Genomic DNA, 19742 nt, shown 5'->3' with positions numbered 1-19742 from the left:
GATGTGACAATAAAAGTGATTTGATTTGATTTGATTTGATTTGATTTGTCCTGTGGTATCCGATTTTTGGGTCTTTGTGAACTCTGTGTTATCTGAGGTACTGGAAGTTTTTTATGTTCCCAATCCTGGTCTTTGTCTCCTTAATGATACCTCTGAAATCTCCTTAAAACAAATGCAATGCAAAATGTTGTTCGCTGGATTTACATCTGCAAAGAAGACTATTACAAAGCAATGGTTCAGTCCTGACATTTGTATGGAATCATTCTGGAGACGATGTCTTATCCGTGTTATTGGTTTTGAACATACCACAGCAAAATTAAACAAAGCTCGACCCACGACTGTTGACGCTTGGAAAATCTTCTCATCCAGAGTTATCTCCTGGAAGAGGCAATAATTGGTTTTAACTTTGAGTTTTTCTGTCTTTTCTTTGCTGTCCCTATGCCTTGTTTGCTAATGTTTGCTTTGCTACTGCAGTTTACAGTTGTGCTGTATATGTCTGTACCCTCTCCCCCCCCAACCCCAACCCCGTTTTAAATCAATAAAATATTGATCACAAAAAAAAAAGAATCAAATTTACCATCACTACTCTACATTTATTTTTTAAAATATATAATTAGCACAGCGTGGCCGTGCAATGTTTTATATGTTTTTTTTAGTTTTTATTCCTATTAATTATATTTTCACTTGTTACCTCTGAATTATTGAAATTACTCTTTTAATTATTGATTATTCTCATTAATTTTCGATCATTTTATATATTTTTCCATAGTATTACATTTGAATTTAACAGATCATTCTCTCACATAACAGACAAATATTTGGGAAATTATGATACATTTCTGAATGTATTTTTACAATCGAAATATGCATATGTACAAAAAATATATTTAAAGAACAAGTAAATTGTGTTTTACTATATTTTCAGTACACTGCTACATTCTTGTCTGAAAAGATCTTAAAGGTTTATTTTGTCACACAGAAAGTAGTAATAAGAGTAATATTAAAACTAAGGAGCTGCCACGATTGTTGGAAACTGGAATTGGCGGGGCCGCACTATGAGTTCTGGGATAGGTTGGGCCACGAAGGATACACCCGAAATGAAGGACACATCTGTCGGCCGCATTTGTAGTATCCTTCGAATTGGGACAGCCTTCGTCCCCTGGCTGTGCCTTAATCGGTCTACAAATGCAGCAGGATGCAGCCTAGGAATTGAGACACGGCGATAGCGTCGGTATGTTACGTTTTGGGAAGAGAATGTGTTGCTTTAAAATCTTTCAGTCTTTCTCCAGTTGACTCATTTCTGTTTGCTGGTTTTTGTCAATAATTATAAAAGACAACATATGAGAATGGAGACCTCAAATGTTTACCAGATATGTTTATCGATGTTTCATATATAAAAAAGGAAAAACATGATACATTTTTTCAAAACTATACAAATTGTTTTCCTCACATCCTAAATGTTATTGGGTGGTGAGTTAATCAACCCATAAAAATACATTACAATTCAAATCAGTTAAATTAAACTGAACTGAGCAAGCGTACAGGATATCACCAATTCCAGTTGTGTAGCACGAGTAACGATAACAACTGCACAATTTGAACACTTAACAGGCACAAAAACATAGCATGGATAGCAACCTCTAGAGTTAAAAATTAATTGTGAATGGTATAATTGGACATGACATGATTTTTCTTTCTGTGGTATTTTTTGCACTCATGTAGAATTTTCACTTCCTGTTCCTGAAACCTGTTACTACATCTTCCATTGAGAGAAGCTGCATATGAAATGTCCTTAAAATCCTCAAAAAAAGGTGCATGAATCAGTTGTTTGGATTATCTTTGTATAGTCCACGTATTCCAAGTTTTATTATCAGATGCACAGGAATGTGCTTATTCAGTTAAGGTGTAATAGTTTTCTGCATTTTTTTATTGTTGCTTTTATTCCACTGTGTTGCAGTATCTGTAGTAACAGTGTGTTTTTCTTTTTTCCTCTTTGTGGCTATTGTTTCTTGTTTAAGTTGTTCTCTTTCTCTCTTTGTGTCGTGCTTTCTCTCGCTTTCGTTCTGTGTCTGTGATTGTCAACATTTTTTATTTCTTCTCTAGACGTTCGCACGATTCCTCACAAGTTTGATGTTACTGCTTCAGTCAGACACAAAATTTTCTCTCTGGTCCAACATGAGGCTGTATGTGATCATTCCACTGTGTGCTCTGCTCACCGTCACCAAGCAGGTAAGAAACACTGAAGCCTCAGGTCACATAGAAATCTTTTTAAAACTTTAGTACAATTCATAATACACCACCCTTACATTTTCAGGAGCATACAGAGTGTACATGCGAGCTGAATAACTCAGAGAGAATATTCCCCCATGAAAAACTCAGAAAAGTTGAAAGCAGTACATCAGACTGCAAAAGCAACATCATCCCACAGAAGGTAAGTTACCCTGCAACTCATAGTGTCATACTGTTTGTTTGTTTAACCACTGCTGTCTCTGCAGTCTGTGGAGCTGAAGAGTCTACTGCAGGGGTTGGAGCAACGTCTTACCCAGCTGAGCAAAGATGTGCTGATCCTGGAAAAGGAGGATGACAGAGGGCTGTATGGCGTTCTCAGCCTGTATCTTATAGAGAATGAAATGAATGAGATCAAGCAGCTGATTGACAAGCTCAACAGCACCACCCAGGAAAACCAGATCCTCACTGCTAGCGCCACTCGCCAGGTACATTCACAACCACATGCTGCAAAACACTGACATCACCCTGAAGTGTACATCTACTATTGTGTTTTCACTATTCGATATTATAGATGGTGTTAACAGAACAGTGACATTTAATTCTGTTAAACATATTCTGTATATTCATTGTTTTGAGTGCCCTTTTGTTGATTTGTGGAGTATCAAGCCATGTTAAGAAATACATTTTTCTCTGTTTGGCTCCACATTTGAATGTCTTCTTTCTCTCAGCTGAAGATCATGAAAACAGAAATGAAAGCGCTGGAGAAGTTCGACACCATGCAGGTGATAAAGGGACGACAAACCATCGAGGTTCTGAGGACAGACCTGGACAGTTGCAAAAAGGAAGTGAAGGCACTCACCCAGCTTCCACAGCTTCCACAGGGTGAGTTATGCCTCACTTGCGATTGTTAAGAGGTTGAAACCTCTATAGGACTAGTATGGCTCACAGTTAACACACACTTTAATTTTCCTTCAGGTACTTGTCCTCGCAGCCGGCTTGTTAGTGTTACCGGGCCAGTGTTCTACACAGAAGGAGAGTATCCTGGCTTGTATTCTTATGGAGCCTGGGGCTGTGATCCCAAACCAGAGAAAGGGAAAGAAAACTGGTATTGGTTGGTGATGATGACTTCCAACAACAGATACTCCAACTACATTCGTTTTTACTCCAGCCTGAACTCTCTCATTAGGGGGGTGAGTGCCCCAGGTAAGGAACTGCTGTGTAGTGTCAAACGTGCCAGTCGTCCCTTTGAAGTGGCCGATGACAGGATCGAATTCCTTTGAGATTTTTTAAAGACAATGAAGACCTGTTTTCCTTTAACTTGTGTTACTGAAAATAAATGAGAATGACAGTGACTGCAGAGCTTCACAAATGTTGAAGTCCGGTTATACAGATCATTAGAAAGTTAACATGCACTGTAATTTAACAACAACAACAACAACAACAAAAAACTTACTAAAGTAGCATCGGGTGCAGTTTCTAGCAAATATTACGTTTAAATAAACTGTGAATATTCTTTGAAATAAATTGTAAAATGTTTGCAAGAAAGTAACAACTTCACCTGCACTGGAAGACTTCCTAGGAGATACTCTAGTAAATAGTTCTCATAAGAGAATAATTTAAGTCATTACCTGATAAAGTTCTATTAAACAATGTTATGTATTGATGCTTTACTAACTGTGCATATTTTAATGTGTCATACTGTGTAGATCTAAATTGCTTATTCGTTCTCTAAAAACACAACCAATGATACTTAAATTTGAGTTTCCCCATCACACTGCTTCTTCTCCTTTCACTTCTTTTCCTGCCAGGAAATGTCTACATCCACACCTCTAACCCAACTACCAACACCATCCAGGGTCCAAATAATGTTCTGTATGGAGGGGCTTTGTATTACAACTGTTACAACCGAGATGCTGTTTGTCATTTCAACCTCACCACCAAACACGTCACTACCTTAGAACTACACCAAGGCACTAGGTTTTTTTCCACAACTTTTTTTTGAGCTCATTACTGCAAGAATATGAAACATAACTATGATGGAAACATTCATTTATGAATAAGAGTTGCTTTTTAAGTGTAAAACATTCACTGTTGTCCTCTGTTAACCAGATATAACTCAAAAGGTAACTTCTGCCACCTTGAGGAGTGTTACCCATACACTGATCTGGATCTTGCAACAGATGAATCTGGTGTCTGGGTGGTCTTCACCACCTCCCTGGACTTTGGCAACATGATCCTGTCCAAGGTGGAGGGGGGTGAACCACCTGCACTTGGAAAGACCTGGCAAACGTCAGTGTACAAGCAGGCGGTGACCAACACCTTCATGGCCTGCGGTGTTCTCTACGCCACACGTTACGTCAACCAAGAGCTCGAGGAGATCTTTTACTCCTTCAATACCGTGACAGGGAAGGAGCGGTTCAACCTAGGCATCTTCATCAGCAAGATTTCTCCCAACATTCAAGCCCTGAACTACAGCCCTGTGGACCAGACACTACATGTCTACTCTGACTCCAACATGGTTTACTATAAAGTGATTTTTGAGTAAATTCATAAAAGATTCGATTCAAATAACTGCTCCAGTAAAATAAATATTTATGAAGGTCAGAAAAAAGGGCTGAAAACCTTCATATATGGGGTAACTTTTAAGGTTAATTTTCATAGTAATGGTCAGTGTTTAATAATTTGCTAATTTTATTAGTTAGTTTGCTAATTTTTTTGTTTTTGTCTTTTACTGATTTAAGAGATTTTTTATTGACATATTTAACTGACTTTATATAAAAGTAAAAAAAAATTCTAATGAGAGTCAATATTTTTGTGTTTGAGGTGACAAATACTTTTATGTTTTTGCCCCCTAACATTCTAATGAATTACATTAAACCATTTGCTGAAATGCAATATTGCCAAATTTATCTAAGCTGTATTTGATTTAAACCAGGGGTCTCGTAACCCCAGGCCTTGAGGGCCGGTGTCCTGCAGGTTGTAGATCTCACCGTGGGTCAACACACCTGAAATAGTTCATTACCAGGCCTCTGGAGAACTTCAAGACATGCTGAGGAGGTAATTTAGCCATTTAAATCAGCTTTGTTGGATCAAGGACACATCTAAAATCTGAGTTCTGGAGTCCGAGACCCCTGCTTTAAACTACTTATTTTGTTACAGCTGTTACAAAATGAATAACTGATCCTTTACCCTCTAAAGTCCAAATCATCTTTGGCGCTGACCACAACAATGGCCCCAAGGCCTAAGAAAAGAGCACGTCTTTGGAAAACATGTTATGAGCTGTGCAGTAGATGTTAGTTTAAATGACCATTTGTGTTGTCCTCTAATTGCCAAGACCTAAGTGAACTACTTTTGAACCAGAACACAAATTAAATCTTCTAATGCACATCTGCACAGCAAATTAATCAAATTTAACATTTCCAATTCAAAATGAAAATATGAACAAAGCATATTGGTTATTAAGTCTAAGCATAACTAAGTTTAAGCCCATTCTTTTCTTTTAGTGCTTATATTCCACTAAAATATATCAGTGACCAACTCAGACTTCATTTGAAAATCTAAAAGAAACCTTTTAATTTCTAAAAATGTGTTTGCAATACTTTAAAACATAATCAAACTCTGTGCTAAAGGTATTACCGGAGACTTGGTGTATGTAAAGCAGTTAAAGGGCTTAGAACACAATAAATTCAACCATTGCTAAGACATTGTATGCATAACACAAACCACAATATAAAAATAAAAAATTATTATTGCAGTCTGAGTGCAAAGTGGGCACTTTCTGTTCCTAAAACTTCACTGTTACAGGATCCACAACAAAAATTCTGCACGTAAGTCTCTATGAAGCCTAAAAAACCAAGGGTACATATTAGTCACCGTCTGCGTTTATGCAGGGTCTTATTGCATCATCCAGCCACAGCACTGAGCTATGAATGCTTATTGACTAGCAGACTGTAATAGTGTTAACAGAGTGTTATTACAACAGGTTTAGACTGCTACCTGTACACAAAACTTTATCTCTGGTGATTATTCAATAAATAAAGGTTTAAGAGATGTCTGTATCAAAACAGACAATTATCTTTGTGTTGTCAGATAGACTGTACTTGGTTCTTGACATCCACTGCCTAACATTACTGTTGCTATGTTTGCTTAACCTTCTGTTTATCTGATGTCTTTAATATGGTGACAGATGGACTGCTTCCAGTTGGAGACCTCAGTCTTGTATAAGGGACAATTTCAAATGGCCGTGAAATACCCATCTTGGAATCTGGATTCATGTTCTTTGTCCACTCTTGTTTGATTCATTTCATTGTGGTTTTCCACCTGTTGTCTTTGTGGTCTCTAGTTTTTGTCAGAGAAGTCGGGAGCTGTGTCTAGCACCTGAGAGCTGTCTTTATCATACTCCACAGAACAAAACTGTGGTATGAACACATTTTTAATTTCTTTAGTAAATTCATGACAGCTTCCTTTGATACATTTTTTAGGGAAGGTCCAAATCACATATGTTACATCATAAATTGTCTACAGCATATTGTGAAAAAGTCCTGGTGTTAAACTGACCTGCCTGCAGTTCGTAATATTATTCAACACGTTCTCATCTCAACACGTAACATACCACAATTTGTCATAGTCGTCGGCATGAGAGCAGGTTGAATCTATAAATGTCTTTTATGTGTGACATGAAGCTCAAATCTGTTCACTTTCAGATCCTGAATCACTTTGGAAAACACTATGTGTATGGTTAAGGTTAGGGTTAGGGCTGGAATGGATGGCTGGAGCCTGTGCTTCAAGTGTGTCTTACCACTGTGTCTTAAGTGGCTTTCTGTTCAGAGCGTTTCATAAGGACAAAAGGGTACCTTTTACGTTACTATGAGACGCTTAGGGGAGTGACAAATGTTATGTGTTGGGAAAATTAAATAGATAAAAATAATAAAATAATTTACATTTCTTGAATTTCTTGGACAAATATGTATTGCTAATCCAAGTCTGGTATTGTATGAGGCATAAATAAATTATGCATTATTTTAGCACAGACTGCTCACGTGATATGGTTAAAAGAGCTTAGCGTGCACCAAAATGAGGTAGTGGCTAACACACTGCACGAATAATAAAGACCAGAACGAAATATAAAATTCAAATGGTGCAATTGGACAGTCTCTCGCTATTTTACGACTTGTCTCATTTTCAAGTCACCGCAGGTTTAGCTGTGACTCATACACATTATAAAACAAAAAATGTTCCCAGCATAAACTTTACTGTATGTAGCAAATACAGTAAAATTATAGTAAGTAAATATATTGTATAAAGTTTATTTTGTATTATGTTTTTTGTTGTGTGTTCTAATAGTGTTTAAGAGTGCATTTGAGCAAACTGTTGCAAAGACTCCGATTGCACTGACAGTTTTAAATCTGCAAAGAAACTTGTTGATGCAGTGGGTTTGCTAAAATATGTGCATGTCAGTAAACACAGAAAAATCATATCTTGAAGAATGCAGTGTTGTGTTTCGTAAGTCATTACTGCCATTGGCTCTGAGAATCCATATTGATTAAATTCGTAGATGATTAAATGTCCTGTGCTGAACAGCAGTGAAAAGGGGAAAACAACTTCAAAAAGTTTTTGTAATTAACAAAAAATGTCATGAAAAACAGTGACAAATGTCACTGAGATGCATGATGCATGAAATACAAACACACCCACATCCACTTCCTCACATACGGAGGTTAGCGGGAATGTTCACAAGCTGCTGCAGCAGTTTACAGATGGTTTTGTTCAGCTCTGCTCTCTGTGATTCACCATGAAGCTGTACGTGATCATTTCACTGTGGGCTCTGCTCACATTCACCCATCAGGTAAGAAATACTGAAGACTTCCTTTAAATGATAAAATATCCATTTTGAATGAAGTGACAAATACCAAATACCACTAAATGCTGCTGCTTATTTCACTTAAAAATACATTTAAATTTCAGGCTCCTCCACGAGAAAAGTGTGCATGCGAGCTGAATAACTCAGAGAAGGCATTCCCTCATGAAAAACTCAGGATAGTTGAAACCAACGTATCAGACTGCAACAGCAACATCACCCCACAGAAGGTAACTAGTCTTTTAAAGCTCTCATGCTGTGTGTCTCCATTCCTGCTTAATCACTGCTGCCTCTGCAGACTGTGGAGCTGGAGAGTCTGCTGCTGGGGTTGGAGCGTCGTCTTTCCCAGCTGAACAAAGATGTGCAGATCCTGGAGAAGGAGGATGACGGAGAGCTGTATGGAGTTCTCAGCTTGTATGTTATAGAGAATGAAATGACTGAGATCAAGCAGCTGATTGACAAGCTCAACAGCACCACCCAGCAACACCAGATCCTCACTGCTAACGCCACTGAACAGGTAGATTCACAACCACATGCTGCAAAACACTGACATCACTCTAAAGAGCATATTTACTATTGTTTTTACACTGTCTTGTAAAATCATCATCACAGTTATGTTATGTTATGTTATGTAATGGAAACAAAAAGTCTTGAAATTAGGTCAAATTTAGGTCAAAAGAGCATTTTGAAAAGTATTTGATATTGATAAGTGTGTTGTATTCATTTTTCTATTTTGCTTGATCTTTTAACATCTGCTGTCTCCAAGCTGGATAACCTGAAAGCAGAGATGCAAGAGCTGGAGAGGTTTGACACCATGCAGGTGATAAAGGGACAGCAAGTCAACTCTGCTCTGAAGGCAGATCTATTCAAGTGCAACAAAAAAATGAACACTACCGTCACACCAACCGAGCCCCCACAGGGTGAGTCTAACAACCAGGTGGGGTTGGGGGTTGGATGGCTGCTACTGAGGCCCTGAAGGGGTTAATAAACCGTTTTACAGAAGACCAAACATGAACTAAACTGAGCTCAATACAATGAAACTAAAAACCATCAAACAAAGACGAGTTATGAAGGCATTACCAAACTATTTGAAGGCCATTATTGTATAATGTGAAGTATTATTGGCATTTGGTCAACATTTGCCTTATTTACCAAAAACGTATTAAGTACTTTCCAGGATCCTTACTTGTCAGAATCTATTATAAATGTAAATGTGTTAATAATGTCTGTTAAAACCTTTTCCAGTGATTATCTTGATGTTGGCTTGAAAAGAAATATCTCCCTCTACTGTTACTGCAGCTTACTGCAACTTCTGCATGCGTGTACATTTCACATTTTGGAGAGGCAAAGCATGAAATGAACCGGCGTGTCTACTCCACGCTTTGTTGTGATATCGGGTTGCCTCGGTATACAAAGTATTCTAGAGACAAGTAGGAGGCCATTTGTCTGACAGCTGGTTGTACTATGCACTGCATCCATAAAAGTAGCAGCAGAAAGAACAACTGTTACACACTTCTCCCCTCAGGTACCTGTCCACGCAGCCGGCTTCTTAATGTCACTGGACCAAGGGTCTACACAGCAGGAGAATATCCTGGCTCGTACGCTTACGGAGCCTGGGGTCGTGATCCCAGACCAGAGGAAGGCAAAGAAAGCTGGTACTGGCTGGTCATGTTGACTTCCAGTAATATATATGCCCACTATGTTCGTCTTTACAGCAGTCTGAGTTCTCTCATCATTGGAGTGAGCGTCCCAGGTAAGGAACTGCTCTCTTCTTGTGGTTAATTGTCAGAGGTACAATTTATGTAACAAAGCATTTTGGGTTTTATTGCAATCACTTTGAAGTGGTTTGTTGATTTTATGTAAAAAAATCATTCACCCTGCAGGTTTACCAGATTTTGTGGTAAAACTTGAAGGAAAGCATAGAGAATATAAAGTAATTTTATTCGGCATATCCACAATACCTAACTATTTGAGGCATTCAGCTCAACAGTTGTGCAGATCTTTACAAAGATTAATGTTCACTTTAATTTGTAAATGAAGACTGAGAGAGACTGATAAGCATTTGGTGGACTAGCAACTACTGTACTTGTTGGCGCAGGATAGTATCTTTCTTTTTCACCAATGAGTGCTGGTCCTGCACACGTGCATAGTCAGCTCTGCCTTGGTTCCTTCTGAGACCTACATTTAGAAAGTCCTTATGAACAATTTTTTGCAGTTCTTTTTTATTAATGACACATTTTTTTACATACTAGAAATTGTTAAACTATTTTCTCACATTTATTCTTCCTTATCGTTCGTCTTCTTCTTTTTCAGGTAATGTCCAGATCCACTCCTCAAACCCAACTACCAACACCATCCAGGGTCCAAATAATGTTCTGTATGGAGGGGCTTTGTACTACAACTGTTACAACCAAGATTATGTTTGTCGATTCAATCTCACCACTAAAAGTGTCACAACCTTACAACTACCAAAAGGCACCAGGTTTGTCACGCAACTCAGAAAAGGATAAAATAAAGAATAACTATGACAGAAACTTTCACTGCTATCCTCTGTTAACCAGGTACAACTCAAAAGGTAACTTCTGCCATCTTGAGGAATGCTACCCATACACTGACCTGGACCTGGCAACAGATGAGTCTGGTGTCTGGGTGGTCTACACCACCACTCAGGACTTTGGCAACTTGGTTCTCTCCAAGCTAGAGGAGGGTGAAACACCAGTGCTTGGAAAGACCTGGCGCACTTCAATCTACAAGCGGGCAGTGACCAACACCTTCATGGCGTGTGGTGTTCTCTATGCAACACGTTACATTAACAGGGAGGTCGAGGAGATCTTTTACTCATTCAACACCGTGACGGGACAGGAGAAGTTCAACATTGGCATCTTCATGAACAAGATGTCTACCAACATTCAAAGCCTAAACTACAGCCCTGTGGACCAGATGCTGCATGCTTACTGTGACTCCAACATGGTTTCCTACAAGGTGTTGTTTGGGTAAATTGTTATGTTGATGCTTAAAGCCAATTTTCACATAAATGAAATAAACATTAAAACCTCCCTACTTCCTCCTTGTGATATTTGCCATTTAGGTAAATGGCCTGTATTTGTATAGCGCTTTACTCAGTCCCTAAGGACCCCAAAGCGCTTTACACTACACACAATCATCCACCCATTCACACACACATTCACACACAGGTGATGGCAAGCTACTTTGTAGCCACAGCTGCCCTGGGACGCACTGACAGAGGCGAGGCTGCAGGACACTGGCGCCACCGGGCCCTCTGACCACCACCAGTAGGCAACAGGTGAAATGTCTTGCCCTAGGACACAATGACTGAGACTGTCAGAGCCGGGGCTCGAACCGGCAACCTTCCAATTACAAGACAAACTGCCAACTCTTGAGCCATGATCACATTTAGGTGGCTGATTCTACAGGAGATATCTGCGAAGCTTTCTCCGATGCATTTACAGTTAAATTTAATTTGTGCAACATTTTAAATTCTCCTTCAAGCATCATAGAAAATCTTCCACATTTTAAAGCTCACCATTTAAGTGCAGACCACTGAAAGTGGAAAAGCTCTTGCAAAGAAGTTGCAGTCTTTGCATCAACTGTAAACTCCTCTGTACACCAAAGTATTCTGGAGTTAATAGTGAATCCAATTGTCTGACAGCTGGTGCCCAAATGGGGTCATTCAATGGGAAAATGATGCCACACAGCAGCAAATCTACAACTGAATTATTAAAAAAGCAAAGAAAAAATCAGGGTGTTGCAATGGCACAGTCAGTCCAGCTCTCAACCCAGCTGAGATCCTGTGAGAGCTGTGCATAATAAAAACCTCCATAGCTTAATGAACCAAAGCAATGTTGTAAAGGAGACAAAATTCCTCCATAATGATTTCAGAGACCAGTAAAGTCATACAGAAAGATTACTGCAAGTTATTGCAAGATGGTTCTACAGATTATAAAATTATGGGCTTTATATCTTTTTACACACTGCTTCTACATCTGGCTTAGTTTTTCTTAAATAAATTATATGTCATGTGTTGTTGTTCATCTGAGGTTGTATTTAAATTATTTCCCGGTAAGGAGCAGATGGTTTTGTTATTATTTTCTGACATACGAAACCCTGGAATTGCAATAGGGTTTATGTAGCTATCGCAAGGATTGACGTAAGCACCATGTAGAGTTATTAAACAGGGTTTATTCTGGTCTTGACAACCCGTGAGAACTGCTCACGTTCGAAACAATTAAAAAAAAACATCACATCAGAATGCATTCTTGTGCTTTGTTTCAATCAATCAAAAGTCATTAATCACAGAAACAAACATTTCAAATACACAAACCTCGTGAGTTGGCATCCAGGAGGGGGTAACTAGCCTTTTATGGCCTTAATATATTCTTTTCTATCTTTTTTCTCACTTATTTCTTGTCTTTATCTAACTCTGAACATTACTTTATTCATATGTGGAGCTAACCGAGAGCTGCAGCGTCCAGACACTAGCTGTGTCCCAAAACGTCGGCTGCATCCTTCGGAGGACCCGGCCTTCGCGGTCTACGTGGGCCAGGTCCTTCAAAGACCGAGAAGGCCAGAAGTGCGAGGCTGTGAAATGAAACAGACGTCTCCGAAAACGTCGGCACACTTTTGCAAATATGCGATGTCTTGATAAACTAAGCAGATATTTGTAATTTACACAGCTACTTTCTCACCTGAACATATGCTAAAAGTTTATTTTGTGACCCAGAAAGATTAATAAGACTACTTTTAAAACTCAGTAGCGGCCGCCATTGTTGGCAACAGAAATTTGGCTGGGCTGCGCTATGAATTCTGGGATATGGTGGGCCACGAAGGACACACCCAACCCATCCTTCAAATTTGGGGAAATGAAGGACACATTTGTTGGCCGCATTTGAAGGAGTCGACGAATTGGGACAGCCTTCGACGCCTGGCTGTGACGTAATTGGCCTTCAAATGTGGCCTCCGAAGGATGCAGCCAACGTTTTGGGACACAGCTACTAGGTGCGCTAGCAAAAAGGTCACTGGGTGGAGACCCAAACTGCAAAGAACTGTACCCTCCATAGTTCACCACAAGATGGTACAAAAGAGCAAAATCTGGACATAAAGCTCAACAAACCATCATATGCAAAAAACCGTTACAATTTACTCTCTCTTTCCCATGACTACATTCGGAGTTGCTGCAGCACCATAACCCTTTCCTATGTCTAATTTAAAAAGGAGAAACAATAAGTGAGGCACAAAAGTAGCAACTATGACCTGTGAATACTAGATGACTACTATATGAATGTTCTGTTGAAGTGTGGCTTGAACTTATGAAATGGACACATGAAGTTTTTTTGGTAAGTACATTTTCTTATCCTCTAAGGTCTGTGTCATCACTAGTGACACTAGCACTCACTCACCCACCCTCACAAAACAAAACAAAAAAACGATTAAGTATTATAAAACTGGGATGACGAGGTCAATAAGACGATGTTAAGAAATAAAAGGATGATGCTAAGGGTGCCAGGGGGTCAAGGAGTCACATGGGAGGGTGTGAGTTTGTTATGTGAGTGTGTTCATGGAATCCCAGCATAATGTCACCATCTACAGGTGGCTTCTTAGGAACAATGACACTTCTGCAAATGTCACCTGACAATCGTGTTTCCACAGCAGAAATAGTATAGCAGTAAGAGCACAGAGGCCTTATGTGCATTGCTTAAAAATGAAAGGAAGACGCTATAAGGGGAAAGGAAAACAGCATCCAGTGCACCAGCGAAGGGTCTGAGAGTGGGTCCTAATGGTATGGCATGAAAATGGTGCCTAGCCTATAGTGGTCTTGAAAACTCTCTATAAATATGCCTACCGGACCATAGTTCGGACCACCATCCACCAAACCGGTCATGCTGAACAATGTTACAGGCAGCATAACATTCTCCACGGCTTCTCCAGACCTTTTCACATTTGTTATATGTGCTCAGGGTGAACATGCAGGGCCCCTATGGTGGACCATGGTGCAGGGCAGTGATCACAGGGCCTACCAGAGGATGTCAGCCTGTTCTAAATGTTCTAAAAATTGTGCTTATTTCAGAGGAATGACCATATTATTATCCATATTATCATTATCAATATACAAGTCTATCTTTTCACAAGTCTCAGGTCTAAATAAGGTTGCTTTTTTTTGTTTGTTTTATACTGCACCTTGATTCAGATCATTTATGCCAATTTTCTACTGACTGTCTACACAACTTAAGGTTTTGAAGAGCACATACATGAGACATCTGCCCGTTTGCCATCTCCAATCATACATAGTGGTAGTTGAAAAGAAGCAGAAAACAACAGTTGAGGTGTATATAGCAATCCCACAGGACAACAACATGAGAGAAAAAAAGGAGCATGGGAAAAATGAGAATTACGAGAGGCTGAAGGAACAACAGGAACAGATGTGAAAGGTAAAGTCCAAAATGGTCCCATTGGTAGTAGGAACATTATGAGCTGTAACTCTTAAACTAGAAGAGTGGCTCTAGCAGGTTGTAGGCACAGCACTGTAGGTCTCTGTCCAGAGTGCACTCCTAGGAACAACTAAGATAATGTGCAGAACCCTCAAAATCCCAGGAATCTGTTCGAGGACCGAAGCTTGAGGAACACAGACACAGAGAATAATAACAGAGAGTGAACAAAGCATTATGCAGACGAACAAGACTTTGATCTGTTTATCACCCTATAAGTTGTTGCTGGAACCAAGCTTTTTTTGAAGTTTGTTGTTAATGATCAAAGAAGAAAGCAAAACTCACTATTCAAACGATGCAAGCTGTCAAGTAAAATCAATATATATGTGATTGTGTCACAAATAACAACAAAAACATTTTTTTGTGTGAAATAAGGCCAGCAAAAGATCAATCTAAGTTTATTGTTACCAAAGACTTTATTATGATCTCAGCTGATGTTTCCATTCAGTGTTACTAAAGTACATTATGTTAGAAGAACAATATTAATAGTCTATATGATATAACTTTAGCATTTGCATCATAAATCATTGCTTTTTTGTTGCTGTATCATATTTCATTAACTGTTTGATCAGAAGATCAGAAGTAGGCCTGGTAGGCCAGCAAGTATCCATCGTTGTACATGTAGATCTGCTTGTTGGTGGGATTGTAGCTCAGACTAGCCACTCCTTTAGCTACCTTCTCCAGTCGTATTGCTAGTGAGTTGTCTTCTTTGCCTGTGGCTGTGTCGAAGGCGTAGAACACCTCCTCCCGGTACTTATTAACATAACGAGTTGCGTACATCACACCGCACACCATGAAGGCGTTGCTCACTGCCTTCTTGAACAGCCTAGTTTCCCACGTCTGTGTCACGTTGAGAGTCTTGGTCTCACCATCCCAAACTAAGCGGCTGATCACAAGGTTACCATGGTTACCCAGAGTGGCATAGAGAGCCCACAGTCCTGTTTCATCTGCCTCTACATCAATATCACTATTGAGCCGGCAATCGTAGTAACAATAAGGGAACTTGTTGTTGAAACCCACACCAGTGCCTGGAAGAGTCACCCGTTTGACCTTGTGGGTCTCCAGGTCGTACCGGCAAATGTCTGCAGAGTGGTAGCAGTGATAATACAGAGCCTTACCGTACAGCACAGCACTGGGACCCTCAATGGCGTTGGGATGGCTGTACGATGAGGCAAATGTAAAGTCTTTGTGGTTTGTTGAGGCCATGAAATCTTCATAATTTTGGTAAACACGTAGAGTGGTGCCCCAGATGTGGCTAGTTGCCAGAGGCTGAACCCAGTAGCTGTATTTCTGGTCCTCGTTCTCCATCTGGGCTTGTTTGCCCCATGAACCAGAGATGTAGCTCTTACCATAAGGACTGAGCTTGGTTGTTACAGGGTCACTGATGCTGGTGATCAGGCCCGTAAGACAGTTTCTGTCCTGGCCTGGAAACAGAGAAATCAGAAGGAATGCCAAGTGATGACATCAGAAATTTAAAAAAAGAAACATCCTCTATATAGACTGAATTATTTACTGGAAAACCAAATGCTTGGATGTCAATACATTTTTAGTATGTGTAAAACAGACAAAGAGGTGAATCACTCTATTAGGATGTTTTATTTCCACACAGTGTCAGATTGTTATCAAAAGGCTGGGTACATGCTTTGGAAACGTTTTTCTTCTCCCTCTACACAAGCATTGCAAAATATTTGCAGTAAAAACACTGGAAAAACTGTCAGACTGAAAAACATATTTTTAATATCATGTCAAACACACACACGAAGAATTATTTTTTCTCAGCTGATTAAATGAAAGGTTAATAACACTAAGGGTTTTTAAGTTTTCTAGGCTGCAGCAGTTTCAGTGCCACACACACTGAGAGATTACAGTAAAACAGACTCTCTGAGTAAAGCAGTGGAGAGTTTAAAACATGAGGATTTATTCCTCAGTTTATGCCTGATTTGTTGTCTGCTCTTGCTCCTTTCTGTTTCTGAGATATCACTAGCTAATACTAACCAGTTAAACTAACAACCAAATATCTAAAACATGGCCATAATCCAGTGTGCAAGTTTTAAACCTGCATTCTCTTTAATGACCAGCAGGGGGTGTCTCCTGGTTGCAAAATGACTTGTAGGAACTCTGCGGTTGACAAGCTGGTGATGAGTGTGTGGTTTCATTCAACATTTAAACACAATATACAAAACAGAGTTAAGTTTATATTCAATATGATTCAAAATTGGTGACTGGGCCCATAAACAGTAAAGTGTTAACAGAGGTTAAATAAGTTAAATAAAGTAGAACACTTTTTGGAGCCACAGCCTCACGATCTGGTGGCCTTCAGATAGAATCCAGGTTTTTCTGATATTTATATGTACTGCTGTATTTGAGCAGTCACAGTGCTGTCTTATCACAAACCTCATTCAGCCATTCACACACATTCAACAAGTGATTTTTTTCTGTCCTTTATTAGAGACGATAGCTAACCACAGTATGCTTACAGTTGGCGTACGCACACACATACCTCTGAAGTCTTTGGGGATTGATTTGCAGGACTCCACATTATTCTTTAGGTAGCGCAGTTTCTCCTTTACAGCCTTCATGTTAACTAAGTCAGCTGTTTCTAACCTGTCCACATGTGTCCGCAGTTTAACCACCTGCCACACGGTCAGAAGGTTAATTCATGGGAACACCCATTACACCCATTACATTTCATTTTTAAACAGACTTACTTATTTTCATTTTATCATGACTAATCGAATGTAATACATTTTTTCTCATTCTTCATATTTTTTCTTGTTCTAGCTTGTGACTGATATATTGTAGCATATTTCTTGTATTACAGATTTGTTTTTGTTTTTTTAATGTGTTGTGTTGCCACTTGCAGTTTCACAATACCTCTTTGGAGAGCTTCTTTGTCTGTGCATTGTTCAGCTGGCTGTGGACAACACCAACATCTGTCTCTAGCTGGCTGAGCTGCTGGCCCAGAAGGCGCAGAGACAGAGCAGAGTACAGGCCCTGGTTGTGCAGGTACTTGTAAGGCCCCAGCCTGGCTGTCAAAGAGGTAACCTGAGCCTGGATCTGAGGGAGACGCTGGCTGGATATCTTCAGCTGCAAGGAACAAAGAAGCATAAAAAAAACTTCTGTGCCACATCTTGGATAACTGAATGACCAGAAAGACCGTGTGAGAGGCTTAACTCAAGCAATTTTGTGCGATCTTATAACTAGTGAAATAAAAATACAATTTGTTTTCACAACCTGCTTGGAAGCTTTGGTTCACTTGTTTATTGAGATTACAGATGTGTACCTTGAAAAGTGTTTAAGAAGTGCTGTTTATGTTTTATCTGTTCTGAACATGTGAAAAATATCTTCCTGAATAAATTATATTTAATTAGGTAAATTGGCTAGGGTAAAAAAAAAAAATAGCATATTGAACAACTAAAAAAAAATAAACTGTGAAGCACAACAATGATAAAACCATTTTCACAGTAATAGTTACTTCATGCAGCAAATTTCAGGGTTAAAACTGAGGCCAGTGCTTAAGTGCCTAACTGCAGTTCCTCTAATGACCACTTGAGGCTGACCATTAGAAAAAGACTGAACTAGCACGACTTGTTTGAAAGGGATGCCAGGAGAAAGCCTCTTCTCTCTAAAAATAACATGGCAGCGTGGCTTAGATTGGCAAAGTTAAATCCAAATAATCTACAAGATTTCTGGAACATTTTCCATTTGACAGACCACAGTCCACAGCACCACAGTTAGAGAAAAACAAACACAGCATTGCGGTGTCAACCATGAACTCCTCTGTATAGCAGAGTAGTCTAGAGTCACATGTGAGGACATTTGTCCAGCAGCTAAAGCTTGGCCCAAACTGGGGCATACAATGATCCCAAGCACAGCAGGAAACTGTGCCTGGTTTGCTGCTTCGAGTTGCTGAAAGAGAAAAGAATCAATGTCTTGTAATCCACCAAAGTCCTGTCTTCAGCCTGATTGAAATGTTGTGGTGGGACCTCAAGAGATCTGTGCAGAAATAAATGTCTGAACTGAAGTAACGTTGTAGACAGAGTGGGACAAAATTCCTCCGCAATGAGGCTGATAAAGTCTGATAAAGTGTTTTTGTTAAATAAATAATAAAATGATGTAATGTGACATGTTGCAGTTCATTTGATTTTTGTCTTAAAATAATTGGTTGAGGACCAGATATGTATTTCTTTTTTATTATGACAGAGGTTGTACTTTTTTTTTTTTGAGACATGAGTCTCAGCAGTACACTCATACATTTTCTTGCTAATACAACTTACTAGCATAAGCTATTAACATTCACAACTGTCATCCAAACAGAGTGACTTGTGGTTCCAAAAAGTTGACATGCCTGTGGCCAAAACGCTAACACTCAGGCTTCTTCCAAAGCCTGGGGAAGGCATCACGCTACTCGCTTCCAACTTTTATGTACATTATTCCCTTAACTCCCTGCAATTCCTTGTCAATCAATTCTCCATGCACCACAGATACCGCAAAATGACACCTCTACACACACATACATGTATATATATACTTAGACATTCTATGCTATCCAGAAATACTCCCCTGCTCCTTCACACTCTCTTTCCACACTTTGATGCATTTACCTCCTCCTCTGTCCTGCCTTCCAGTGTCATTTTTTTTATTACACTTTATTATTTTAATAAATAATAGAGGAAAGAATAAAGACAAAATATATATTATAAAGAATGCATCATTGATGTATATGGAAACTCTTGACATTGAACAGAATGGGGTCATTTTATTTATATTTTTGTTAGTCAGGGTGGAATAGATTGACATTTCCAGTCTGACATTCATGAAATGTACCAACAACAACAATCTGAAATGCAAGTAGTAATGATGACACTAAAATAAACAAATTCCTACCTGTTCCGCCAGGCTGTTCATCGATCCTTCACAGGTATGGACCTGCTGTAACACAGTCTCATACTTCACAACAGGGAAATACCACATGGTGGAGTTTACCTCACACACACACGAGTCGTTCTTCTTCAGGCCGAGCACCCGCTGAGCCTGGCCATCACTCTGCAGTCACACACAGTAACACTGATGTAATATACAATAGATATTCATAAAGTAGTATACATTCCAACTTTATGTTCTGTTTTCAAGTGTAGGATGTCAGGTACAAC

The 19742-nt window shown here is 39.3% G+C and overlaps 3 protein-coding genes across 3 annotated transcripts; 2 read left to right on the top strand and 1 right to left on the bottom strand.

Moving 5' to 3' along the window:
• Positions 1–2075: 2075 nt before the first annotated feature.
• On the top strand, positions 2076–4819 carry LOC102306606 (olfactomedin-4). Its single transcript, XM_005948971.3, has 7 exons — positions 2076–2229; positions 2315–2431; positions 2496–2714; positions 2958–3111; positions 3205–3432; positions 4038–4206; positions 4339–4819. The coding sequence occupies exons 1-7, from the start codon at positions 2131–2133 to the stop codon at positions 4772–4774; spliced, it is 1422 nt and encodes a 473-aa protein (XP_005949033.1). The 5' UTR covers positions 2076–2130; the 3' UTR covers positions 4775–4819.
• Positions 4820–7963: 3144 nt separating this feature from the next.
• On the top strand, positions 7964–11162 carry LOC102307956 (olfactomedin-4). Its single transcript, XM_005948976.3, has 7 exons — positions 7964–8074; positions 8194–8316; positions 8385–8603; positions 8853–9006; positions 9612–9839; positions 10400–10568; positions 10648–11162. The coding sequence occupies exons 1-7, from the start codon at positions 8021–8023 to the stop codon at positions 11081–11083; spliced, it is 1383 nt and encodes a 460-aa protein (XP_005949038.1). The 5' UTR covers positions 7964–8020; the 3' UTR covers positions 11084–11162.
• A 3965-nt stretch (positions 11163–15127) lies between these two features.
• On the bottom strand, positions 15128–19635 carry LOC102308267 (olfactomedin; the record flags this gene model as incomplete). Its single annotated transcript, XM_042214913.1, is given in 4 exon segments — positions 15128–16013; positions 17090–17222; positions 17464–17676; positions 19477–19635. Coding segments are annotated over 4 exon segments (1353 nt in total), but the record flags the coding sequence as incomplete, so codon positions are not given.
• Between the last annotated feature and the right edge of the window lie 107 nt (positions 19636–19742).

The sequence above is a fragment of the Haplochromis burtoni genome, unplaced genomic scaffold (assembly GCF_018398535.1).
Source record: "Haplochromis burtoni strain Fernald_Lab_line unplaced genomic scaffold, NCSU_Asbu1 Contig_627, whole genome shotgun sequence".
NCBI classification, from domain to species: Eukaryota; Metazoa; Chordata; class Actinopteri; order Cichliformes; family Cichlidae; genus Haplochromis; species Haplochromis burtoni.
The sequence above is the reverse complement of the archived record's forward strand: the minus strand, read 5'-3'. Positions and strand labels throughout refer to the sequence as shown.